The sequence below is a fragment of the Nothobranchius furzeri genome, chromosome 4 (genome assembly GCF_043380555.1).
Source record: "Nothobranchius furzeri strain GRZ-AD chromosome 4, NfurGRZ-RIMD1, whole genome shotgun sequence".
Classification (NCBI taxonomy): domain Eukaryota; kingdom Metazoa; phylum Chordata; class Actinopteri; order Cyprinodontiformes; family Nothobranchiidae; genus Nothobranchius; species Nothobranchius furzeri.
Window position 1 is genome coordinate 15,420,230 of NC_091744.1, and position 26,523 is coordinate 15,446,752.

Below are 26,523 nucleotides of genomic sequence, written 5' to 3' on the forward strand. Positions count from 1 at the left end.
GATGGAGCAGCCTTCTCTTGTGTTAACTATTCTCTTGTCAGCTTCTTAAGAGTGATGTGTTGTCCGTCTCTGCTGAGCTTCATGTAACCAGACTCCATCCACCCCCCCCACACACACTTTCTCCTCAGTGCAGTGGACCTGATCCGTCTGGGAGGTGGTCGACTGCGTTTCCTGGTGGCCAAGTCGGATCCGGAAGTCTCAGAGAAGATCAGTGCTTCCTCCTGCTGATCACCTCTGCTGCCCAGGGAAAACGCAAAGCTGCACCCAGATGTGCAGCAGGCGCTGAACCAGGGAGGCGCGTACATCTGTACGTATGCAGCTACACGACGTGAGAGGTGAATGTGACACAGCACAAAGACGAGCAGTGGAACAGGAGGGAATGTTCTGAGACTCCACCCGTTTCCCTCATGCTGACTCCTACTGGACAGGACCTGAAGCCAACCGGAACGTTGACGAGGACGCCACCAGAGTTTTGGCCTATATGCAGTCTGATGCTTAAGCACAGCGATCTCCCCACAGAGTGACTGTTTGTTCCAGCTTCATTTAAAGTTCTTTGGGTTTGTATTTTCAGACGTAAAAAGCATGACGCAATTGAGACTGAAGATTTTCCTAAAAGCTGAATGTTTCCTAAACCCGTTGGTTGGCACCCCCCACAGCCAAGTCCTCCAATCAGACATTAGCTCTCTTTTATGAGGTTATGGATGAAAACGACTGAATCCCTGACGCTGAAATTTTGAGACTTTTTACTCCGGTGATCTTCAGCTGTTTGACAATAATAAATAAATAATAAACTAGTTTCAGACGCCAAGTCCTGACGTGTGGTGACCCGTGTAAATAGTTGTATATATTTACCGTGTCACATCCTTGGAAACAATTATCCTGAACTGTCAGAAAAAACTTAAAAGTATTTTCTGGAATGAGAGGAATGTAACTATTGGTTGTATACTTTTTCCTAAACTGTGTATATATTTCAGCTTTTATACATTCTGCACACTTTGTGCGTCCAAATGACATTGAAAAAAACAGCTTTAGATGGTTTTTCTTTGTTCTCACTGTTCAGGTGCCATCTGCCTCCCTCTTCCAGATTTGTAAAAACGTTTTCTGATTACAGTATTTATACAAAAGTAAAGAGAAATCCACTAAACTTCTTCAGACACTTTTACGTCACTAACAGGTGAAGTGGGCCACCTGGGTTTGGTTTTTACAGACCAAGCTAACAAGTGGAAATTCAATCTGGTGAAAGCTAATTTAAGGATTTTAACTAAAAATGAGCAGAAAGCTGCACATTAGCTGACGGCAGCTAAGGTACCGCTCAGGGATGTTACCTTGGTCTCCACTGAACAGCCTCTGTTTGGAGAAACAGTTTACGTTCTCCAGGGCTGATGAGCTAACGGATCAAGACTCACTAAATCTCAACAAGCTGTTCTTTTGGCTCTTCGATAGGACTGGGCAGTTAATTGAAAATGTCTTGTTATTGAAATTTCTGACTAACCGATACCATTTTAACCGTGTCAATAAATTTGATAAAAAATGGAAAGATGTGTCGTTTGCCGACATTCATCTCTAAGATGATGTCCAGCTTGAGTCACGACTCAACATAATACAATAATGACAGCCCCATCTAGTGGACGTCTTTTACATACGTGTCGTTATCCATGTATCGTTAAATCATCAATATAGCAAGATTTTAGCCCATATTGCCCAGTCCTACTCCTGGACATATTTTAATTATCCTAATAAACACGGTTTCCCCAACATAGGCGTGGCGCTGCCCCCCTAGCCTGGCCAGCCATGCTAGTGCTTCCTTATGGGAAGCAGAGGGCCTGGTGACGCTCTCATTCAAATAACCCCGCCCCCTGAGAATTCTAACTGAGTCAATCAGCTCTGAGCAGCGTCAAACACCACGAAGCTTAGAAGCAAAACGTTGTGTGAGCACCAAAGTTTCTAGGGGACACACTGCAAAGCAGATCGCTGAAAACGGCTCAAGTCACCAAAATGACGGCAAAACATTTTGGTCTTTGCTGCACTAAGACTAGTGGTTAGCTCATCAGTCCTGTAGGGAATAATGCTCTCTGAACAGACTGTTCAGGAGGCAACCAACAAAGATGAAGTGTTGGTTTAAGCTGCGGTAAAGTTTCCTCTGCTTCACGTGGGCTCGCTCCCTCACCCGCCAGGGGCTGATTCATGTTTACAAATCTCTTCTCACCGAATGTTTCCTTTATTTTGACCATTACAGTAGCTCAGATTTCTTAAACGTAACTTTGCTCAGAACGGTTCGAAGTAAACTCTTACATGATGGAACCGTGGAAAGTGTGAAACCAGCAAATATTTGCCAATTTTTCTTGTGATAAACTGAAAATGACCATTGTGTTGTTAGCTTTTAAATACCTGCTGTTATTCTGTTACTTTGCTTACGGGTGACACTTGATCTTGTGCATGTCTATTCTGGTCATTATTTATACTGTTAAGAGTAATGGTACATAAGAGTAAAGTCTGTGGGATACTTGTTTTTTTTTTTCAGTGACTGATTTAAAAGACAAGGCAGCAGTGATGTCAATGAGTTGTTTTAATTTGTGCTACACATTTTAAATCACAAAAACATTAAAAATACATATACCCCTCTTTATTTCCATAATTGTTATGTATTGATGACAGCCATTTTTACACATAGCAAAATATTTTAATCTTTCCAAAAATAAGAAACAAATACCTTTTTGTTATTTAGCAGATAGAGCAGCGTACAATCATTATGCATGGTTCTAATGTTGTGCAACTATGAGTGAAATCCTGTGGCCGAAGCCTGCGAGACGTTCAGAAATGCTAAAGGCAGAGTCAGAACGAGACAGGAGCGGGGAGAAAGTGCTATAGGAGATCTAATCAAAGCCACGTCAGCTCCATGCCTTGGTGGAGACTCCGAAGTCAGACAGGTCACTGAGGAGGAAGTACAAACGTGGAGAGCCAAGAGCGTAGTTTGTGTAAAGTACCGTACAGATAGAAAGCCGTTTGTGGTAGTGAGTTGGTCCCGCCCCTCCCTCAGCATAACTCACCGCTGTAGTGTCGCTGGTCTTGTACTGTTAAAGCGCTATGTTAATCTAAAACTATGAAGCCATCAAAAAGTTCCATAAACAAGAATATTTAAGGCTTTGAGGATTATTACAATAATGCTCGTGTGTGCCGAGACAGATCCACACACACCGGCTGTCCTGCTAGCACAACTAAAACAACCAAACAGAAAAACAATCAGTTTGTCTACATTAGGTTAGCTCCACTTCAGTCAACTCCAAGTAGCTGCCCTCTTTTAACCTTTTTTCTGCACAGCGTTGCTGTTTTTGTTCAGATTAACCTGAATCTGAGGCGCTGAAGTGATTTTAAAAGCCGTTTGTTTTGTTTTTCCTGGATTTCCTAAGATCCATCCTTCAGAAACAAAATGTTTTTTCATGTTTTGCTTTACAGAAAAGGCAAGAGGCGTCTTACATTCTGGTCTTAGCAACGTCCACCTTTTCTGAGACGATTTATTCGGTCTCTTCATTATATCAGGAATACAATCTGGTTGTTAGTGTCTCGGGTTCAGCTCAGACCTGAGTCACATTTCCTTTAAACCAGACAATTATCAGAAAGCAGTGAGGTCATTGGTTTGAGTCGCAGCAAGTCACGCATTTAATGCAATGATGAGGAAAAGATGTCGGTGGAAAATGGGCTGAAGCTGATTTACTTGCTTTTCAAAAGTAAAATATTAGAACAATTAATCTAGTTGTGACCAAAACATTTTAATGATGTATTTCCTGACAGACAGCTGGTGTCGTTTTACAGTCGCATCAATTTTTGTATAAATGATGGAGCACTGAAGCCTTTGGGACCCCTGGTGAGAAGCCCTAAACTTTTATTGCCTGGGATCGTGGCTTTGTGGCGTCATGGTAACGATGACAGGCTGTTGGGAGGGGGTGACTTGATGCTGAGCAGATTCAGTCCCACCCTCGTCCTCCAGCCGCGACCTCTTGGCCTGGGGCTCACCTGGTGGTCTGGGGGAGGAGTCTGCACTGGGCTGCCTGCTCACTAGCACTGGGGGGGAGCTGGAGGCCTGTGCAGCCAAGATCTGCAGAGGACTACTCAGACCTTTAAAAATAAAAAAGGCAAATGTTAAAGACGGTTTGTTGCACAGAACCATTGATGAACAAACACTGCCAAACTTAATCTGCCAGTGGTTAACTCATTCATTGGCATTTTTTTTACTGTGTGGGAGTCAGAACAAGCCCCCGCACCATCAGAACAAACATCTCAGCTCTAAAGCCAATCTCCATCCGCATACGTCACACGTCACGTGATCAGGAAGAAGAACATCCATGTGTTAGGAGATCGTTTTGGGCCGCTGCTGTAAAGAAAGTGAGGCGCGAACCGGAAAAGCTTCTGCCGATCACAATTCAACAACGGATTATGAAAGAACGGAAAACGCTCGAAACGCGTGGACTCTTCCTGATGTAAGAGGTGAGTCTACTCTTTGTTTAGGTAGTTTTGGCGTTGACATCATAGAGCACAACGTTCTGTGACTCTTAAAAAAAATACTGTAAAAGCGTTGGCAGCGAAGGGCTTTTCTGATCAGGAAATGGCTGGCAGTGAAGGAGTTAATAGTTCAGAGCTTTTGAATCCTGACTTAAATTATTATTTTTAATATTGTTTCTGATGAGGACCTGAAAGAAATATCTTACCTGACACATTAACAAAGCTGGTTGCTGTGGAAACCGCAGCAGTGGTAAATTTGCCGTTCTGGGTAATCGGGCGTACAGGAAGTTGGTGTAAACCTGGAGTCAGGTGACGCCCCTCCCCACCCTGCACAGCGCTGTCCACAGTCTGGATCACCAGCTCCCGGTTCAGCTGGGCTTCTGGAGAGAAAAGGCACACTCAGACTCGCATCGGGCTCTGCTCAGACGTCAAAAGACAAGGAGGACTTCTCAGAAAGCCGGCTCTACACTAATGAATGTTTATAGTTCAGATTTACACAATAAGATAATCCATTAGCCACATAGTGACACCAGGAGCTTAGCCATGTTTAGCATCACCTAGAAAATGGACATTTAGAACATGTAGTTTAGGATGGATCCAGCAGATGGCGCTCACCGCTGTAGTCTAAAGAAAGTCAGGTTTGTAGAAGAAACTGATTTTATGCTATTATTTTGACAAAGCGACCTTCTTATTCTGGTTTAGAAGCATAAAATGTTGGTTTGGTAACTTAAGCTAAACTATTAATACACAGAAGAAACAAAAACCTGCAACAACTGAAGATCTGGATTTATTTCAGACCTCAGGTGCTTCTTACTGTACCTCTGATATCGCTGCTGCTCTCCGACCCCCCCACAGTAGGAGTGCTGTACCCGTTTGGCGGATTGGAAGATGAGGGCGTGCTGGTCACCACCCGCACCATGGTAACAGAAGACTGTGGGGCGTTTTGAAGAACATGGATGGGTTGAATTTGGCCACCCCCACCTGGGACTAAAGCTAGAGCTTTTCCCGGTCCAGAGTTCAGAACTGTTGGATGAGGGGGGGCAGCCATGATGACGGGCTGAGCACTGACCGGAGAGCCTGTTAAAAAAATAAACAGACCATAAACATTTTCACCGGCCTGATTTAAGCGTATCTGGTTTATGTGAGCCAGCAGACACTGGTGCTCACCTGGGGCGCTCTGAGAATACCTAAACTCCGGCACAGAAGCCAGTTTGCTAGCCAACTGCTCATGGTGGTCATGAGGGATGGGGGAGCCCTCTCTGCTCAGACTTTCAGGAGTCTGCAGTCCGCTGGACGGTGGAGACAGAAGTCCCTGATGGGTCGGGGATGCAGGAGCGCTCCTACAAGACAAGGTTCAGGAAATAAACTCACTAAGGAACAGAGATCCGACCGCAGAACTTCCTCGTGGCCGGTACCTTCTGCTCTAACCTCCAAACTAGACTTACTTTGTTCTGTCCAATCAAATGAAGGCGGATAGGAGCAGAGAAAGGAGAGAACGTGTTAACCCAGTCACTGTGGGAGACAGGAACAAGTGAGATAGTTGAAGCAATACCTTGAAGACAGAGGTCCAAACGGTGTCCTAAAGCAGGCCACTCCTCTCTGCCGTCTTTTCCTGAAGGCCTGCTCCACCAGCTTGCTCTCAGAGGCAGAGTCGATGCGCCAGAAACTTCCTTTTCCAGGTTCATCCTGAGAGCGGGCCACTTTTAGGAAGTAGCGGTTCAGAGACAGATTGTGTCTGATAGAATTCTGGAGAAAGTAAAAAAACAGAACTACAGCTCTCGGTCATGATTCCAGCTGAAACAGCACCGGGGGCGGGGGGTACCTGCCAGCCCTTGTCTGCAGTGCGATAGTAGGGGTAGTGTTTGGTGATGTGGGCGTAAATGCCACTGAGTGTCAGCTGTTTGTCTGGAGCTGACGAGATGGCCTGGACGATCAGTTGTGCATAGGAATACGGAGGCTTGGACTCATCCTGCAGAAACAAGACACAATCACGTAAACACGCACTTCACCTGCTCGCTTTAACGGTTTGGGGTCAGCGTTTTTACCTTCGGGCTGTCTCCCCCCACCGACTCCACACGGGGCTCACTCCCCCCACCTCTCTGCTCTGCAAGACTTCGCCTCTGCTCGGAAACGGCCTTGGCTGCAAATTCAGCCGCTAGCTGGAGGTCAGAGGTCACATTGCGGCCATAGCGGTACCCTGATGATCCTGCTCCACGTGGACTGGCCGGACAGGAGTTGGGAACACTTTCAAAGAAAGGGGAAAGGCTCAGTATTTGGAAACTGAGGAAGACTTTGGAAGTGGTGTAGCTGGATTGAAGGTCGGGACGATTGTGATATCTTTAGTTTGTACGTGTAAACTCAAACAGGATTATAGATGATCTACAGGTGCTGGCCAGTAAATTAGAATATCATCAAAAGGTTGAAAATATTTCAGTAATTCCATTCAAAACGTGAAACTTGTACATTATATTCATGCAATGCACACAGACCAATGTATTTCCAATGTTCATTACATTTAAATTTGATATTCATAAGTGACAACTAATGAAAACTCCAAATTTGGTATCTCAAAAAATTAGAATATTCTGAAAAGGCTGAATATAGAAGACACCTGCTGCCACTCTAATCAGCTGATTTACTCAAAACACCTGCAAAGGCCTTTAAAAGGTCCCTCAGTCTTGTTTTGAAGGCACCACAATCATGGGGAAGACTTCTGACTTAACAGCTGTCCAAAAGACAATCATTGACACCTTGCACAAGGAGGGCAAGACACAAAAGGTGATTGCTAAAGAAGCTGGCTGTTCGCAGAGCTCTGTGTCCAAGCACATTAACAGACAGGCGAAGGGACGGAAAAAATGTGGTAGAAAAAAGTGTACAAGCTCTAGGGATAACCGCACCCTGCAGAGAATTGTGACGACAAACCCATTCAAAAATGTGGGGGAGATCCACAAAGAGTGGACTGCAGCTGGAGTCAGCGCTTCAAGAACCACCACGAGGAGACTCATGAAAGACATGGGATTCAGGTGTCGCATTCCGTGTGTCAAGCCACTCTTGAACATGAAACAGCGCAAGAAGCGTCTCGCCTGGGCCAAGGACAAAAAGGACTGGACTGATGCTGAGTGGTCCAAAGTTATGTTTTCTGATGAAAGCAAGTTCTGCATTTCCTTTGGAAATCAAGGACCCAGAGTCTGGAGGAAGAGCGGAGAAGCACAGAATCCACGTTGCATGAGGTCCAGTGTAAAGTTTCCACCGTCAGTGATGGTGTGGGGTGCCATGTCATCTGCCGGTGTTGGCCCACTCTGTTTCCTGAGGTCCAGGGTCAATGCAGCCGTCTACCAGGAAGTTTTAGAGCACTTCATGCTTCCTGCTGCTGACCAACTTTATGGGGATGCAGACTTCACCTTTCAACAGGACTTGGCACCTGCACACAGTGCCAAAACCACCAGCACCTGGTTCAAGGACCATGGTATCCCTGTCCTTGATTGGCCAGCAAACTCGCCTGACCTTAACCCCATAGAAAATCTATGGGGTATTGTGAAGCGGAGGATGCAATACGCTAGACCCAACAATGCAGAGGAGCTGAAGACGACTATCAGAGCAACCTGGGCTCTCATAACACCTGAGCAGTGCCACAGACTGATCGAGTCCATGCCACGCCGCATTACTGCAGTTATTGAGGCAAAAGGAGCCCCGACTAAGTATTGAGTGCTATACATGCACATTCTTTTCATGTTCATTCTTTTCAGTTGGCCAACATTAGAGAAACAAACATTTTTTCATTGGCCTTTAGAATATTCTAATTTTCTGAGATACCAGATTTGATGTTTTCATTGGTTGTCACCTATAAATATCAAAATTAAACGTAATAAACATCGGAAATACATTGGTCTGTGTGCATTGCATGAATATAATGTACAAGTTTCACGTTTTGAATGGAATTACTGAAATATTTTCAACCTTTTGATGATATTCTAATTTACTGGCCAGCACCTGTACCAATGATCTCAGATTAGCAATCGGAACCTTTGTGTGTCTTCATTTTGTTTTGGGGGCTTTAATCTTTGGGCACAGGGTGTGTCCATAAGAGGGACTTTAGAAACATATCAGTCCAAATGACCTCCCTTTTCTCCCTCTATGTGCACTTTCCTGCTGTGCACGCACGCACGCACACACACACACACACACACACACACACACACACACACACACACACACACACACACACACACACACACACACACACACACACACACACACACACACACACACACACACACACACACACACACACACACACACACACACACACACACACACACACACACACACACACACACACACTTTCACAAACTGCAGCAGCAGCTTCCCACAAGGCCGCGTGTTTTCAAACACATGCCTTCAAAAGCAAAGTTCTGGTTCTGCAACTGGCTTAATAAAGGGATACCAAGCAGTGCGTTGATCTTTCTAACACTTGAATCCAACAGCTGAAATGTCTCCTCTGCCTTCATTCTTGAGGAGCAGTTCATCAATAAATCAGACAAATCAGCTGTGTTCACGATCTGAAACAAGCAGGAAACGTGCTGGAAGCAGACTACAGTGTCATTCATGTAAACTCCGTTATTTTTTAAAGTCCAACAGGAAGCGGCCCGCCACTCTGAAAATGCAAGTGCGGTATTCTGGCCACAGAGGGTGGGAGGAGTCTGAGTGGCATTTCATTAACCTTGTAAAGGATCATTTTAGCACATACTGGCTCAAGAAAATCACTTAAAGTTATGAAAAAGTTGTAAAGTATCCCTTTAAACTCATCATTTGTTTCCTCCAGTTCACTCCAACACCCTGAAGCTCGTGGAGGTTTCCACCATGAGGAGCACAAGTGTCATTATTGTGTGTGCAAACATAAACATGATATTGCACTAAAGAGTGGCACATCAGCATTATTCAGTTACTGCTGCAGTAAAACAACCAGATCAGGCAGCTCAGTTTTAATAACACACACATGGAGAGTGTTGGCTTTTCGCCAGAAGGACCAGATCACAAATCTAAAGTTGGGTCAACATTTCAACCTGGCCAGATTAATATGAGGGAGACATTTATGATCCAGCAGGGGTTTTAATCATTTGGTTCTAAACAGAGAAGTAATAAATGATTTATTAAAAAACGCTGACACCAAACTATGTAAACAAGAGGCAAGATGTTACATTATTAATCAAACTGACTACAGTGATGAAGCCATCCTGATCCTAGAGTAAAAGCTGCCATTTCACTTCTGAAATGTTCAAAAACAGACAGAAAACTTGTGAAATATTTTAGAAAAACACTGAAGTGAGGCACACAGTTTCAGCTCTTGTACAAACAAATAAAATCTGCAGGATGCATAAAGCATTAGCGAGACCATGATGGATTGATACATCAGGCCGATGTTCCACTTTAGTAGAGCCAATTTAAAGTCAGGCATACCTGTAGGTAGCAAGAAGCTGCTGCTGAATTTTATTTTAATGTATATTTAAATTTTAGAAAAGCACCTGTTTACAGCAGAAATCCAGAGTGGGGCACCATGGATTGCACCTTAAAGCTATTTCCGGAGTATTTCTGTTATCCGATGGCACCAGCTAGTGGCTGACAAGCACATCACACAAAAAATCTGTCGCTCTGTTTTTTAAGATGGCGACTTCATGTTTCTGTTTATAAATGTGCTTCTGTAGCCGACAAACAGAGCTAAAACACATTGTTTTATGAGTATTATTCTCATGTCATGTTGTGTTTTCATATATTTATATTTTAGAGACTTTCTTGTCCGTGAAAAGTTCATCAACTCTGCATCAGCCGAGGTACTTCCTTACATATAAAGCAAGTAAGCGGTAGTCTAACACTATTGGTTAGTTCTGGTCGGCACTCAGTTTCCTATTGCATGGAGCTCTGCGGTGCAGGGGGCGTGCTTAGCAAAAAAAAAAAAGACGTATTGCTTATATTATATCACAGTACATGATGAGATAATCACTTTTATGGATTTCTGACAAATCATACATTATTTCTGAAAGGAGAACTCCGGAAAGCAGCTTTAAGCCCCTCTCCCTACTTCTGTGCTTACAGCTGGAAGCAGCACCTATAGCTGGCCAACAGAGCTAAAACACGTTGTTTTACAGGTACTATTCTCACAACGCCTAGAATGTAGACCATCTTTTGCTGAAGTTAAATAATTTAGATCTACTAGTTGGTCTACCAACGCACCACTGGAAACACTGCAGCCCCAGCCAGAACTGTGGCTGGCAAATAGTGCTCAAACATACTTTGTTAAAGAATTATTTTTTTTTCATAAATCCAAACTGGCATTATCAGCATTAACAGACGTAGAAAGATCAGAGTAGGGCTGCACAGTACATCGCAAATTAGGGCTGGGCGATATATCGATATTTTTAAAATATCGGTATAATTTTGAAACAAGACATAAGACGACTTTATATCTTTGTATCAATTTAACTGGTCAAACTGCTATGCTAGCGATTAGCCGCTATGCTAGGGACATGTCGCTCCGTCTCTAAGCAGCTATTCTCACAAGTTTGCTCAATCTGAGAGCCTCTGGGTGAATGTGCTGCTCGAAACTTTGCATTTGGCGTCCTGGTTTTTAATTATTTGGGGACTTTCAACGCCAACGGAGTTCTGTTTATCCATCCTGCTCGTGCGGAGACGAGCCAAACCCTTCCCCCCCGTGTAATCGGGAAACATCTATGGATAGCCGGAGTGGCCAAATTACCTCAAACGTATTGTAAGGGTAGAATAGTAAACTATAGGGTTAACGTTTTATTTTGAAGGCGAGCTCAGCGGGTGAGAAATGTTGTTCCGTTTTTTTCGCTCTGGTTAGCTATGCTAGTAAATACTCCATTACGAGCGATTCTGTTGAAAAAGTTCAGAGTTTGTAAGGTGTGGATTACAGCGACAGAAGCCCGAAAATCATCCCCATAAAAGAGCAACCAGAGACTGAGTCACTACAGTATAATCGCTGATATGAGTCAATACTGTTAGATTGCAGCCATGTTTGCCCTCATAACTAATAACTCCACTGTGCGTGACCCAGTAGATGCAATTACATCATCATACATCTAGTTTAACGTGATAGATTTTTTTCTCTGGGCAATAAATATACGATATGGGCCACCTCTAGATGACTAATTGTACATTAATTATAATTATATATAAATAAAAAGTGCCTGTGGGACATCTGATACACCTCCAGCTCTCAAGTGTGTGTGTGTGTGTGTGTGTGTGTGTGTGTGTGTGTGTGTGTGTGTGTGTGTGTGTGTGTGTGTGTGTGTGTGTGTGTGTGTGTGTGTGTGTGTGTGTGTGTGTGTGTGCAGACAGCTGTACCAGTGTTTCTAAAGCACAGACTGGTAGAGAATAGTCACTAAGGTTAGAGTTTGACAAGAATCAATACATTTTTATGCATTTAATCTACTGATTTATGTTTATAATTTCTCAAGACAGCTTGAAGTGAGTTAACTTGTAAATATTTTACAGGAGGAAAAATATCGAGATATATATCGTATATCGGAATTCAGCTATAAGTTTTCGTCCATAACCCTAACCCTATCGCAAATGTATCATCATGGCGATATCAGCATGAAATATACGCATAATGCATGGAACAGAAAAAAACGCAATGTGTGGTCAGCTCAGATGTTTGCTACACATAAAGCATTTCATCAATCCAACGGAAGCATGGTCTTTGACAAATCAAATAGAGCTCTTTACGCATTTGGCCAATCAGGTGGATTCTTCTAGGTTAGATACCCCCACCCTAGGCTGACGGCATTTAATTTGGACGGCTAGCAAACACTCGAGTTAGCTTCGTTCTGCTCTTTCTGCAGATTCTGCTTTTACCAGCATTCACCGATTGATTTTTCTTGTTCCTTTTCCTTTTCCCTTTCCTCACATCTTTATCACAATTTTTGCTTTTCGCATTTTTTATATTTTTAGTCATTTTTTAATTTCTTTGTTTTAGTTTTTTTTGTTCTCGCGTCATTTATTTATTTATTGCAAGCCATAACGTTGTTGCAATATTAAATCACTGTTATAGCGGATTGCAGGTTTTCCTACTAATATCATGCAGCCCTAGATCAGCGATCACAATCAGCCTACAAAACCAGAAAAGGTGCATCTCTAATGTTTAATCATTTCCTTAAAACTCTGCAGCTAATCTGAGTGAAATGTAAAATCATCACAAACAGGCAACAATGGGTAAAAAAAAATCTTAAACGTGAGTTAATTATTAACTTTTCTCTGCCGTTGTTGAGACAGAGCCCAGAGGGAACTCAGTAACTCTATACAATGTACACCTGCTTCTGTTAGTAAAGTAAACACTGGTTCCAGCTCGATTCCCTCTGGTCAGGCACAACGAGGAGAGTTTGTAGACCCTCTCTGCTTTTCCCCTTCAATACCTCTTGCATGAGTGCTAACAGAGCAGGAATGTTGTTTTCGGCAGCTCGTTTGAGCAGCCAGACAGGAAAAGTGACTCTTGCCACCATTTGGGGAGTCGACGCTGGCGTTTGGAGAAAAGCTACTGACTTTAACACAACACCCTTTATTTGTATGTGCTGCTTGTTCAGTCAGGTGAGGCCAGAGACCCGTTTTATCTTCCTTAAAAAAACATCTAGAGTAACAGCAAGTGATTTGTAACTTTTTTTGTCTGTTTTGAGTCCATGTGCGGGGGCGGCGCTGTGAAAAGGAAAGCAGGAATGGACGGAAAAATGGCTCACAGGCAAAACAATCTGCCCAATAGCCAATCACACAGCCTGAAGCTGCAGCCACCCCATATAAGGCCTGCACACATGCATGGTGTAATGGCAGAGGCCGTCCACCAGAGGACACAAACAGTAACCCTCACATTTATAGAGCAGAGATTTTCAGATATGCTGTCACAGATCTCTGCAGGTTATCAACTCAGGCTGAATACAGCCGAGCCTGAGTAGAACACACTCACTCAGAGAGGACCTAATCAGGGAAATTAACTTTACTTGTATTTCACACAAGGTAAAGCAATTCAATCCAGTTTATCATGATCCGGGTTGTTTCAAAGCAACAAACCCAAATCACATCAGGATATGTAGCTAATGACAGATATCAGAAACAAACCTTAGCTTTCAAACATGCATCTCAGATTATCCATTTATGTGAAGAATTTATGAAACAAACAATTAACTGGTTTGTTTTAAATGAAATAACGATAATTTTCCCCCTGCTGTCAAGACGTCATTCTGCGCCGCGGCTTACCTGATAGTGCCCGTGGGCGAGGGCAGCGGAGAGCCAAACGCCCTGATGTGCTCCTCGTGTTGCTGCGCTGTGGGAATGCTGATTTTGAGAGGGGAGATGTGAGGCAGAAGGGGGCGAGGGGGAGGAGAGGGCTGCTCCTTCTCTCGCTGCTCCTCAACATCCAGGAGGGACATAAACTGGATCTTGATCACAGTGCTTGGAAAACGGAACACACACCTGGAGAGCAAGCGTGAAGGATCAAAAGGTCAAAGGGCATGAAGAGGCAGGGAGATGTTTATTTACTCTGTTAAACAACGTTAGATTATGAGTGGAACAGATAATTCAGACATGACAGGATAAAGAAATGAACAAACATTTACTATTCTTTTTATGTAGAACATTAAAAGAGTAAGGGTGTATAACAGCAAAGACAGACCCTGTTACAGGAGAAAGTAAAGGCTGCTTTCATGTTCCAACAAAAGGTTTGTTTATGTAAAAAAAAAAACATCGAAGCTCCTTGTTTGAACAACTAAAGAAACTTGATGTTAAGTTTTCTAGTCTACGTGTACTTTAATTGTTTCACTGAAAGCAACAATCCTGTCCCACAGCAGGTCTCTGGAAGTGATCATGTTAGAGGTAAATGTTTTACAGCGCAAATCCTTTCACTGATCACACTTTTGATTTTTCTCATCATTAACAAACAGCCGTGGTGCACCATCACTGCCTTCCTGCAGTATCTTCACAAGTAGCACAAGTGAGATGAGCTAATTCTAGCCCTGCTAAGTGTTACCTAGCAACAGCCTCCAACCTACCTACAAAGAAAACATTTCAGATCAAGATGTAGAGATCCTAAAACATGTTTCCATGCAAAAGGGATGGCTGTGGAGTAGAAGTGGTCTATAGACAAACAGTTCAGTAGATATGGTGAAAGAGACCAAGTCCTCGGCTTAACTCCAGCTAGGGATGGGTACCGAATTCGGTAGTTTTTAAGGTACCGACCGAATTCCACAGTACCGACCGAGCACCGATTCACTTCATTTGAAACGGTGCCTCGTTTCCGTACCCATCCTTCATAACGACAACTTGCCTAGACAGCTGCGCATGCGCAAGAGCGTTATGTCGTCGCTCGCTGCGAGCGAGTTGTAAACAGAGCAGCATGGTAGAAAGAACGCACGCTAAAGCTTGGGTCCACTTCACTAAATGTGATGGGTAACTGGGTGATGATGAAACCAGCGACAACGATCGAAGTGTGACAACCTCATCTTAATCTGCTCCGGTAGGTAAATAAAATGTTTAAGATAACGTTAGCTTGATATGTTAGCTTCCGTTTCGCTAATGGTGCGTTCGCTTTATCCTCGGAACTCCGAATTTCCGACTAGAAGAACATGAACGCGCTCTAAAGTTTGGCTTCACTTTACTAAATGCGACGGGTGATTGGGTGAAGATGAAACCAGTGACAACGATCTAAGTGTGAGGCATCATCGTTTTAATCTGCTCCAGCAGTTAAATAAACTGTTTAAGATAACGTTAGCTTGATATGTTAGCTTCCATTGCCACCATTGTTATCATCTAATGGTGTGTTTGCTTTCTCCTCGGAAATTCTAACTTCCCAGTAGGAAAAAATCAAATGGAAAAAAGACGGCAAAAGAAATGAAGATGCACGGTAAATTTAGTTCACAGTAAAGATGTTTGCTTCAGTTTAATTATCAACTTATAAAACTACAAGGACGATGTTAAAATACAAACAGTTGTATGTTATTTATCGTGATATTTATAAAATATTGTTATATGTTGAGAAAAATATATATTTAATTATAAAAGAGAATTAAAACTATTAAACACTCAAAAGTATCGAAAATTGGTACCGTTAAGCACAGGTATCGATTCGTAGGTAACGGGAATTAGTACCGGATCGATTCAAATGTCAAAGGTTCCCATCCCTAACTCCAGCGGACACGTTGATGCGTTTTACCCGTGACCTCAGCCACGCATATTTTTCCACTAGGAGCATTTCAGACGTGCATCAGTAGCAAATGTGCTCCACCCAATTAGTCCTGCGACATCACAACTTCCCCAGGTAAGATTTCAGTAGTTACACAGTGGTTAGTAGTGGTTAGTAGGGGTGTGCCAATTCACCATTTAATCGATGCACCGCTATGTGACACGTGCCGATTCAAAATAGATTCATGAATATTCATCAACGATTATAAATAAATGCAAAAAACAGAAGCAAAGAATGGCAGAAACAAAAGTTACGTGTGCCGCCCGGACACTTAAGGGGATGGACCAGCGGGAAAAAAACAACACAGCAATGAAGGAACTTTCTTAGTTTTAGGAAAGACGTGAAAAACTAAACTAAAATGCAACAACAATACCAACAATTCAAAAGTACCTTATACGTTTCCATGTCACGCTAGATGAAGAGAAGCCAGTGGTTGTTCCTTCTAACCAGCCAACAACCGAGAAAGCATTAACAAACTTTACCCCAATTCCAGCCAGTTAGGGATTCTGTTTCCAGGCATGTGATTGGGTTAAGTGAAAAAAAAAAAAAACCTGAAAATGGCTGGGGGCAATGCCCCTGTGGGAGAGCCCCCTGATAGCTGGAGTTTTTTCACCAATCATAAGTGTGTTTCTTGGCTCTCTGGGGCAGGTTTTTTTTCCCCAAATGTCCCCACTATTTACTCACTGTAAGCTGCCATTTGCCATCAATAGCCATTCGCGCATGCACAGCGCTGACTTCCTGTCAGTTTCCTCTATGAGCGTCGCCATTTTAAACGTCATCACGCATGCGCCTAGAGACCTGTACCTCTCCCTACTAAGTTGTTTTCTAGCAAACAGTCAGGGAACACACAGGCGGTCTTTTTTTTTAATTGATCATGTCCTGGGGCAGAAATCCCATTGTGCGTGTGTGTGTGTGTGTGTGTGTGTGTGTGTGTGTGTGTGTGTGTGTGTGTGTGAACAGTAAAATTTCGGAGTGTAGTTTTTGAGTGGGACATGAAAACAATGGCTGTCTCCTCATGTCTCCATCATGAGCAAGTTCACTGAGAAACCAGCCAATCAGAGGTGAGATGTCAGAATATCAGGAATTAATACAGAGTAAAACTCCAAATCTTGCCATTTTCTGCTCCCCTCTCCCCCAACTAACTTCTGGTTCTGACCAGAGCTTTTCCCCACAGAGATCCACTCACAAGGCCTTCTAGACAGATGAGACATATAGAGTCCACTGTAGATGTGTTGGAAAAAAGAGCAACAAGTGAACTTGGTCTACCACAACCTCTCTGAAACCTTTTCACTTTAAAGAGAGAGAACACCATCTAAAAATAAAATGTCAAAATAAAATTTTACTAAGTCACATGATGTGGAAGATATTAAAAATAGACAAATTATTTTAAAACACTATTAATAATGGAAATAACGTGTACAATCTAAGAGAACAAATCCAGGGTGACCAAGTTATATAAATGCAAAGCTGTTGATTTATTTTCAGTTAGTGACCAGCTGTGATCAGCAGCAACACCAACAGATGATTAGACCTGCTGCATCAGTGTCACAGCCTGGTGAAACATTAGAAACTAGGGTGAACATATGTCATAATTACCACCTAAAACTAACTTCAGGGTAGTTTCATTAGGTTTTTCGTGGCGATGATGTAGATTTTTCCAAAATCAAAACTTCTGGGATATTTTTCTTTTAAATCATTCTATGAAGTTAACTTTAATCTGCTGCTCATCATAAATGTTAACTCATTCACTGCCAGTGACAACTAAAGTCGTCATTTTAAATCCAACCGTTCACTGCCAATGACGACTAAAGTAATTTTTTTACTGTGTGGGCATCGGAATGAGCCCCCGCACCGTGAGAACAAACATCTCAGCTGTAAAGCTCCAGTCAGTAACAAGATGGCGCCTGTGCTTGGCTTAGCCGCAGTCACCGGCCACTTTTTCAAACTTTTCTCCACTAACCTCCTCTTTTCCACCTAGCTCCTGTCTGCGATCCTCTTCGGTATTGTCCCTGCTACCATCTCCTATGAACGCCAGACTCTTTTGTCCTTCGGTTCATTCACGATTGCCCAAGATGCACTGAGGACGTACCTCCCTGTTTATTTATCTGAGTGGCGCACTGGCCCGGAGCCAAACGACGATTCTAACCAGGGCGCCTCCAGCGATGTTTATCTGGTCCCGGGAAAACATCGGAGGAAAAGAGGTAAACTAGCAGGAATCCAGGTAAGAATAAGACTTCTCATAAAGAGTGGTTTATCTACTAAACATCGGCGTGATCTTCTAGCTTCTTATCCTTTGTTTGGCGACTTGAGCGCCACTTCCGCATTCCCGCCAGGCCGTATTGCGGCGCTGTTTCTCCATCCAAGTTTTTTAAAGTTGGTTTATCCTCATTCCTCAGTGGTTTCTCCTCCTGTTCCCTCCATAAGTGGTTTTTATGAACACCGTGGATCTAACCCTGCTAATTTACGTCCACTAACTCCAGCTGTTTCTGTAGTTTCTGATTCCTCCGCCTCACTCAGCATGGCCTTATTGAACACTCGCTCTGTTAACAATAAGTCCTTCCTGCTCAATGATCTAATTATCTCTAAAAGCCTGGATTTTCTGTTTCTGACTGAAGTTTGGCAGCAAACATCTGATTATTCTGGTCTGATTGAACTCTGCCAGAGTGGTTATTCTTTTCTTAGCCAGCCCCGAGGTTCTGGTCGTGGTGGAGGCCTAGCGGTTGTTTTCAGAGACCATCTTCCATGTGGCTCTACAACCTCTGGTCACTTTGCTTCCTTTGAACTGCAGCTGATTAAAGTCGGGCGTAAGGACCCGTTCTACAATGCTGTGGTCTATCGTCCACCTGGTCCAAACAGTTCTTTCCTTCAGGAGTTTAGTGACTTTCTATCCTCCACTGTGAAGCTGTCCAGACTGGTGATTGTTGGTGATTTTAACATCCACGATGATGATCCCTCTGATCACTTTGCCATGAATTTCTCCAGCCTCATGGACTCCTTCAGCTTTACCCAGCATGTTTCTGGCCCCACACACACCAGGGGGCACACTCTAGACCTTGTTTTTACCCTGAGTCTAAATGCTGAGAGTGTTTGTCCTGAGGACGTTTATATTTCAGATCACCATTGCATTTTCTTTAACTTGTCAGGTTCTGCATCCCCACCTCCTGCTCGCCGTATGGTTAGTTCTCGTTTTCTTAATGAGAGCACAGCTAGCAATTTTTCTGCTGCTTTTGATCCACCCTGTTCTTCTGATAACGACCCAGATTCCTTAACTTCTCAGTTTAACAAGCACTGCCTTTCCATTCTGGACAACATCTGTCCTGTCAGAACCAGATCAGTTCCTGCAGTGAACCCTACTCCCTGGTTTAATGACAGCCTTCGCAGCCTGAAGCGCCAATGCAGAAAAATTGAGCGCTTGCGGAAGAAAACCCATCTCCACGTCCATCTGCTGCACCTAAAGGATCTTCTGACATCCTTTAACTCTGCAGTCAGAGACGCTAGGGTTTCCTATTTCTCCAACCTGGTGTCCCAGAGCAAAGGGAACCCCAAGGTGCTGTTTAACACCATCAGCAGCATCGTCTCTCCTGCCTCTCCTACAGCCTCTAACCACTCTGTTGCAGACTGTGAGAACTTTCTGTTTCTTTGTGGACAAAGTCAGTAATGTTAGATCTGGCATCTCTCCTTCAGCCTTATCGCTGCCTCTCCCGACTCCAACCAGGCCCATCATCCTAGATAGCTTTGCTCCTGTTTCTTTGTCTGAGTTAACCAAACTAGTTAACTCTATGAAGACCTCTGCATGCCCCATCGACATCTTACCCTCATCTTTGTTTAAAAGTGCTTTTCAGTCCATCGGTCCCAGCGTGCTCTCTATAATTAATGCTTCTCTGGTTTCTGGTCAGGTCCCTGCTTACTTTAAGAATGTTGTAATCCACCTGCTTCTTAAAAAACCGAGTCTCGACCTCTCTCTCCATAGCAGCTTCAGACCCATCTCTAAACTTCCATTCATCTCCAAGATCTTGGAAAAGGTTGTGGCTAAACAACTCACAGCTGCTCTTGATGAACATAACATCAATGATTGCTTACAGTCAGGTTTTCGTAGAGCTCATTCTACTGAAACAGCTCTTCTTAGGGTCTCTAATGACCTTCTGACTCAGTGATGTAGGGGACTGTTCCGTTCTGGTCCTGCTGGACCTGACTGCAGTCTTCTACACTGTTGACCATCACCTGCTACTGGAGAGGCTGAGAGACTGGGTAGGCCTATCAGGAGCTGCTCTGGAGTGGTTCTCCTCTTATCTCTCTGAGCACTCCTTTTCTGTGGCCGTCTTAAAGTTTAGGTCCTCCACCACCTCCCGTACCCATGGTGTCCCACAAGATACTGTGCTGGGGTCTCTGCTCTTCCTCCTCTATCTACTTCTTTCTTTATGCAGATGACATCCAACTGTACATCTCCTTTAAGCCCCATGAGATGTCTAAGCTGCAGCTGTTACACACCTGCTTAGACTATCAAAACCTGGATGGCTGGGAGCTTTCTACAGCTGAATGAAGATAAGACTGAGATCCTCATCTGTGCCCCAGACAAGCTGGTTCCCAAAGTCAGAGACTCTCTTGGTCAGCTTGCTTCTCACAACAAACCTTCTGTCAGGAATCTTGGCGTCACCTTTGACCCAGCTCTCACCCTGGATTCTCATGTCAGTTCTCTTGTTCACTCTTCCTTCTTCCATCTCAGGAACGTTGCTAAGTTGAGTCCCATTCTGTCCCGCTCTGAACTTGAGACTGTTCTCCACACCTTCATCTCCTCACGCTTAGACTACTGTAACTCTCTTTTCACGTGTCTGAGCAGAACCTCCCTGAACCGTCTACAGGTGGTTCAGAACACCTGTGCTCGGCTTCTGACCAAGTCCCCCAAACACACCCACATCACCCCGCTTCTCCTCCAGCTTCACTGGCTGCCAGTCAACTTCAGGGTTCATTTCAAGATCCTGGTTCTGGTCTATAGGGCCTTACATGGACAAGCACCATCTTACATTGGTGATCTTCTTAGTCCCTACACCCCCAGCAGGTCCCTGTGGTCCAGTGATCAAAGCCTACTGGTTGTGCAGCGCACCAGGCTTAACCCTTTAAGCGCCAAAGTCGCAGAATTGCGACATGCAGCAATGTTGGATTTAATAAGCCACAGCAGCAGAAATGAGCCCTCATGCAGTTAATACGTTACACTGCGGGGTGGCGGACACCTGTAACTTCAATCCAAGCAGCATTTGTGGGTGTGTCACTCTTCAAACTTGGGAGTATTTAGAGCTTGAACCCCGCCCACCATTCGCAGAGTCGCGAGGTTGTCAGAGCAGTCAGATCGAGTGAGAGCGAGCGAGTGGTAGATGAAAAAAACACAATGCCGAGAGGATTGTTCAGTGCTGATGAAGCTCTTCGTCTAGTACTGGCAGATTCGGATTCAGAGGAAGAATATTTCCTTTTCGAGGATGATCTGCGGTCTTCTAGCGAGACGGAAAGCGTGGCTTCAGCGCGCAGCAACAGGGAGCCTGTCAGCGATGACGCGGTTACACAAGCAGCCCATCCAGCCCTTACCTTGTCCGATGTCCTGCGTCACCGTGTGTGGGGTCTGGGGAAGAGATGTTGCGGGGGGGGGGGGGGGCTCGAGCATCTCAAGTTTCTGTAAGTTTCTTTGGATGAGGAATTCTGGACCCTCATCACAACTGAAACTAACCGATATGCTCACCAGTATGTAGAGAAAGAGGAACTGAAATCTACCTCCAGATATAATGACTGGTATGATGCAACTGTCCCAGAAATTAAAGCGTTCACTGCCATTCAGTTCTGCATGGGGGCTTGTGGAAAAGCCTGAGATTGATGATTATTGGGCTGGCTTTTGTCCAACATACACACCTGGCTTCAGCAAAGTGATGTCACCAAACAGATTTGAGATCATCCTTTCTTTCCTCCACTTTGTAAACAATGATGAGCGTGTTGAAAGGGGTCAGCTGTCAGCACACACTGGTTTCTCTATTTCTCGAAACCCAGAATATTATGTATATACATACATAGTTATATATGTCTACATAGGACTATGTATATATGTATCATTAACAATAACAACACTAAGAAAATAAGACAAAAACATTAGAAAAATTAAAAAAATCTGCAAATGTGATGCAATCCAATATGGCTGCCACCTGATGATGTCATAATATGCTAATTATGTGAGTGAATTTGTTCCTATCACAAAACTTGGCTCATACTGAAAATTTTTCTAATTTACAATATTCCTCTATCTCTAACCAGATTTAAGCTACAACTCTTTAAATAGTGATATAAAAAATTCATATTTTATTGAAAAACTGTGGCGACTAAAGGCTAAAGACCAAAGGTGACAGATCATTTGCTGCTGTGGCCCCCAGAGTCTGGAACTCTCTCCCCCTGAGCCTGAGATCAGTGGACTCCTTTAAAAAGCAGCTGAAGACTCACTTGTTCAAGCTGGCTTTTGTATGACCTTCTTCACAACTCTCTCTTTATTCTGCTCTCCCCACCTATTCCACCTTCGTCAGGATCCACTGATTTCCCTCTTTCCAACTGTCTGTTTTTTGCTCATTTTAAATATATATTTTTAACCATTTTCTAAATTATTTTTTATATTTTTACATTTTTTGTTTTTGTGAAGCGCCTCGTGATTTTTATCGAGAGGCGCTATAGAAATGATATTTTCTTCTTGTTTCTTCTAAAGCCGATGTTCATCCACATACGTCACACGTCACGTGATCAGGAAGCAGAAAATCCATGTGTTAGATCGTTTTGGGCCGTTCCTGTAAAAAAAGTGAGGCGAGAACCGGAAAAGCTTCAGCTGATCACAATTCAACAACGGATTATGAAAGAACATATAAAGCTCGAAAAGCGTGGATTCTTCCTGATGTAAGAGGTGAGTCTCTGCGTTGTTTTGGTTGTTTTTTGCGTTGAAATCATCCTAGCACGCAACGTTCTGTGACTCTCAAACCACTACCTATTAAGTTTAAGAAATCTCAAATCCATAAAAACCTATTTCCTACTTCTGCAGTTGTTAAAATATAAAAATAAATTAAATTAGTAACAAATAGCTGTTGACACCTTTAATTTCAATGATAACTAGTATATAGAATAATATTTGCACTAGGATGAATTATTTTGTTGCTATCTAAAATAGGAATAAGGCTACAAAAAGGTGTGATTGAGAAAAGTTCAAATGGCCCATCACACAGACGGGTCATGCTTCTGCTCGCAGACTGATACCATGAATAACAAGGTGCTTCATTAAATATTTAGAGACATAATTTAGCTTTGTTTCCTTTTACTTTAGCGAAATGCAGCAAAAGCTTTGATTTATTTTTTCTTCAGCTCCAAGTCCACCACCTCGGAGGAGTTTTGCAAGATCCGGTCAGGTGATGTGCTGCAGCGGGAGGAACGAAGCTGCAGCTCTGTAGCAGGGACATTTTACTGGGAAAGTACAAGAACCCCGGCTGTCATAAAAGCTTGTGTGGGGTGTACCAATCTGAGGAGTATGAGAGGGTGATCATGATCTTTGGTTGATTTAACAACACGTTGTTTAGTGGTTTCAATTTTGATAAGATTGTGTTCTGGGACACAACCGAGTCAAGTAGAAAAGGTTGTTTAGAAGTTATGTTTTCTTGTTTACAGTGTTTAAGCTGCACATGTTTCACACCAAAGCAGATGGTAGGACAATGCAGCAAAGCAAGATTCTTGCAGTTATTCATGTTTGTAAGCTGCAATTTTAAAAATGTGTGATTTTCTTTCTTTTAGGATGCCTTTATACTTCTATTTAACTTTGACCAAACTACTCAGAACGTACAGGCAGATCTACTGATCTTAAAGAGAGATTGCAGCCCTAAACAGTATTGATAACTAATTTACAAAATGTTTTCACATTTTTAAAAACAAACATAAGTATGTTGCTCTCCTCCATGTTTAGGAACACACACAGACCAACTGTGAAGCATGTGAGAAAAACATGGTAGATGTGGTGCTATGTTTACTAAATGTGAGCCATTAAACGTCTTTGTGCCAATACTTCCGGTACATCCGCACACACGCCCCCAAACACTCGGAATGACCAATCAGCGAGGATAACACACACACACACACACACACACACGCACACACGCACACACACACAGTGATTTATTAACGGCTGCGACAGGATGTCAAAACTTCCCGTTTTTAAATTTAACCTAATTTAAGGCAATATGTCGAGAACTATATTAAAAACTGCTAAATTACATACTACTGAAGGCTAAAACTACATTTAAATACTGGAAAGTCTTTATACGAAATGTATTTTGTGTTAATTTTAACAAACCTTAATCGCACATGAAACGTGAGAAAAGTTGCCATTGGTGCGTTTGTTTACATTAATGTTTGTGACGGTGACACGTTGACTTACAGCCACGCAGCTAGCACGAGGCTAACTTATTAGCACTAAGCCCCGTCGAAATAAAATACGACTTTGACTTGCAGCAGCTACGAAACATTTACATAACGGACGTTTTAATTTTTTTGTCTTTACATATAAATGATTTAATATTGCTGTTCAGCTTTAAATAAACATTCACCAAATAGCTTGATCAGCGCGTGCTATATATGTCAATGGCTACAACAGGCCAAATAGCATGAGCTAAGTTAGCCAAGAGCTAAAACAGAGTTGGAATGATTCATTTGATTTGTGGGTTGCAGTTACGCTGAGAGTCTTGGAGAGTAACAAAACAAATTAAATCTAATTTTCACAAAAGACATAAGGGTATTTTTTATATTACGCTTTGCAATCGTTTTTACGCACTCCGACACGGTGTAATGATAAACTTTGTGTCACCCCTAAAATGTCTCCCATTTTTCCTGTTAATGTGGAGTAAGCTAAACTAAATGATTAACAAAACTATAACTAACTGAGCTTATTCAACTACATACATGCTCTTTGAGTAAGACATCATGCTAATTCAAAAAGAAAAAAATTTTCACACCATGCGCTCTAATGTTGTGTACAAACTTTGCAAAGCTCTGCAGAATATCGAGCCTCCGTATCTGCTATGCTAGCTGCTGCTGCTACTACTTACTCTCTGGGCAGAGGCAGCGGCGGCGCCCCTCTCCGCTGGAACACCCCATCAACAAACACGCCATTCTTGCCCAGGCACCGCAAGGAGAACCCGCTCGATTCGTCGTAGATGATCTGCAGGTGTCGCCTTGAAATGAAGCTCGAGTGACCCATGTTGATGTCCACTGAGCCATGGGACGAGTTCCGGCCTACGGTGACCGTCCTCTGGCGCATAACAAACTCAAAGTCTCGGCCCTCGAGCCTCGCCAAAGCCTGCGGTGGAGTAGAAGAGAGCCTCACCGGAAACATGCCACCGGCATCTCCGCGAGCATCCATTCTCGGAGGACCCAAGAAGGGCAGCGAGGGCTGAAGATAGGCGTGAGAGGTCACTGCAACACGCACGGGGCTGCACGGCGCCGACTGTAATGCAAGCAGGGCTCGAGCTCCGGTGTCGTCCCGGTAGTCTGCCATCTTCTATCAGAGAGTCACACTCAGACAACTTTACTTGTCAGACAGAGTTGCAACGTGAGAGTTTTCGCTCACAACACTTGATCGCTGCGAGGCTGACGGAACAACATGGAGTCCCGTCGGGTCAATTAAAGACCCGGAGTGGATTCCACTGGAAGGATGATGCGTTCAGGACCCCTTTGTAAAAAATACTTATTTAGTATTATTACGAACTGTCCAACATCACTAAACATGTTTTCTGCTGAAATGCCTACAACAAGTAGGAAGGAGATCCGATTAGTTGCTCTGCCAGTAAAGGATTTATTTATTGATTTATTTGCCTCAAAAAGCGTTTATTTTATATTGCAGCTATAATTTCTTTTGCACTCACCATATATCAAGTAAACTTTGTGTGAGTCTAAAACAATAATCTCAAACTTAAGAATTCACCCATCTATTTTATCAGGAGCCATCACCAAACACACCATGTCAGACACATGATGTGCTCCTTTGGATCATTCTTCTATATTTTCATTTTTTCCGTTACTATTGTAGCTTATGTTCTGTTTATTTTTTCATGGAAATTGCTAAATATTATATAAAACACACACACTTTAGATAATGCATAAAATACAATGAAAACATCAATGAGTTTCAGATTTGGTAGCTTTAGGGAATATTGCAGGCTATGTAATAATCTACAGATCAGCAGCATTTGTGGAAGTTGTCACAGTTTATTTTAGAGATATAAAAAAAATCTGCCTCGGTCATGTTGGCTGTACAAATGAAACTTCACTTATTCCTGTGTTGTCAGCACGGATTCGTGACGTTTACGTCTCTGAACGCCACATCCAGACCTGGTAGTTCAGCCACAGTTCATGTTTTCTCACTTTGTAACTCAGTTACAGGGAAAGGTTTGAAACATCTGAAACATTCATTTTAAAAAAATGCATCATTTATTTTAATGTTATCCCTAACTTACCTCAGGTATGATTTATTTTTGTGTAAACAAAGCTAAAAACATTTTAAATAAAAAGTTTAAATGATGAATATGATGATGATAGAATGTTTACTGATAATAAACGTATGTAATTTTTATATATCTAGAGTAAATTGCAAATGATCTTAGCTTTAAGCACTTCTGGTGTCTGCAGGAGCTGGTTTGCTCACCTCGTTTTTCTTTTCTTTTCTTTTTTTTTCTTCTTTTTTTCTGTTTCTCCTCTCTCTGTGTTTATAAACATAGAAAGAACAA

General features: G+C 42.9%; 2 protein-coding genes across 7 annotated transcripts in view; one reads left to right on the plus strand and one right to left on the minus strand.

The window, feature by feature from the left end:
- The window catches only part of radil (Ras association and DIL domains), a 41,169-nt gene extending 38,543 nt beyond the window's left edge, over positions 1-2,626 (plus strand). For all 5 annotated transcript variants that reach the window (XM_054743718.2, XM_054743719.2, XM_015964603.3 and 2 more), the window contains one exon: positions 129-2,626. In XM_054743718.2, the coding sequence (XP_054599693.1) occupies positions 129-228 (100 nt within the window). In that variant the 3' untranslated portion in view covers positions 229-2,626. The remainder of the gene's footprint in view (positions 1-128) is intronic.
- foxk1 (forkhead box K1) lies at positions 2,549-26,272 on the minus strand. 2 transcript variants are annotated; one of them, XM_015964638.3, is made up of 9 exons: positions 24,847-25,486; positions 13,762-13,977; positions 6,543-6,741; positions 6,320-6,466; positions 6,050-6,243; positions 5,665-5,837; positions 5,317-5,574; positions 4,704-4,877; positions 2,549-4,113 (listed from the first exon to the last, which is right to left on the minus strand). In XM_015964638.3, exons 1-9 carry the CDS (start codon positions 25,293-25,295, stop codon positions 3,881-3,883), a joined length of 2,043 nt encoding a protein of 680 aa, XP_015820124.1. In that variant the 5' UTR covers positions 25,296-25,486; the 3' UTR covers positions 2,549-3,880. The 2 variants fall into 2 exon arrangements, with proteins under 2 accessions (XP_015820124.1, XP_070406221.1); XM_070550120.1 differs by having other exon boundaries at positions 3,919-4,113; positions 5,685-5,837; positions 24,847-26,272.
- Positions 26,273-26,523: the final 251 nt, after the last annotated feature.

Coding starts and splice junctions, on each gene's coding strand:
- foxk1 (XM_015964638.3), bottom strand. CDS start 25,295: ATGGCAGACTACCGGGACGACACCGGAGCTCGAGCCCTGCTTGCATTA. Junction 6,244..6,319: donor CTGCAGACAAGGGCTGGCAG/GTACCCCCCGCC, acceptor TACTTTCTCCAG/AATTCTATCAGACACAATCT. Junction 5,838..6,049: donor TTTGGACCTCTGTCTTCAAG/GTATTGCTTCAA, acceptor CTTGTCTTGTAG/GAGCGCTCCTGCATCCCCGA.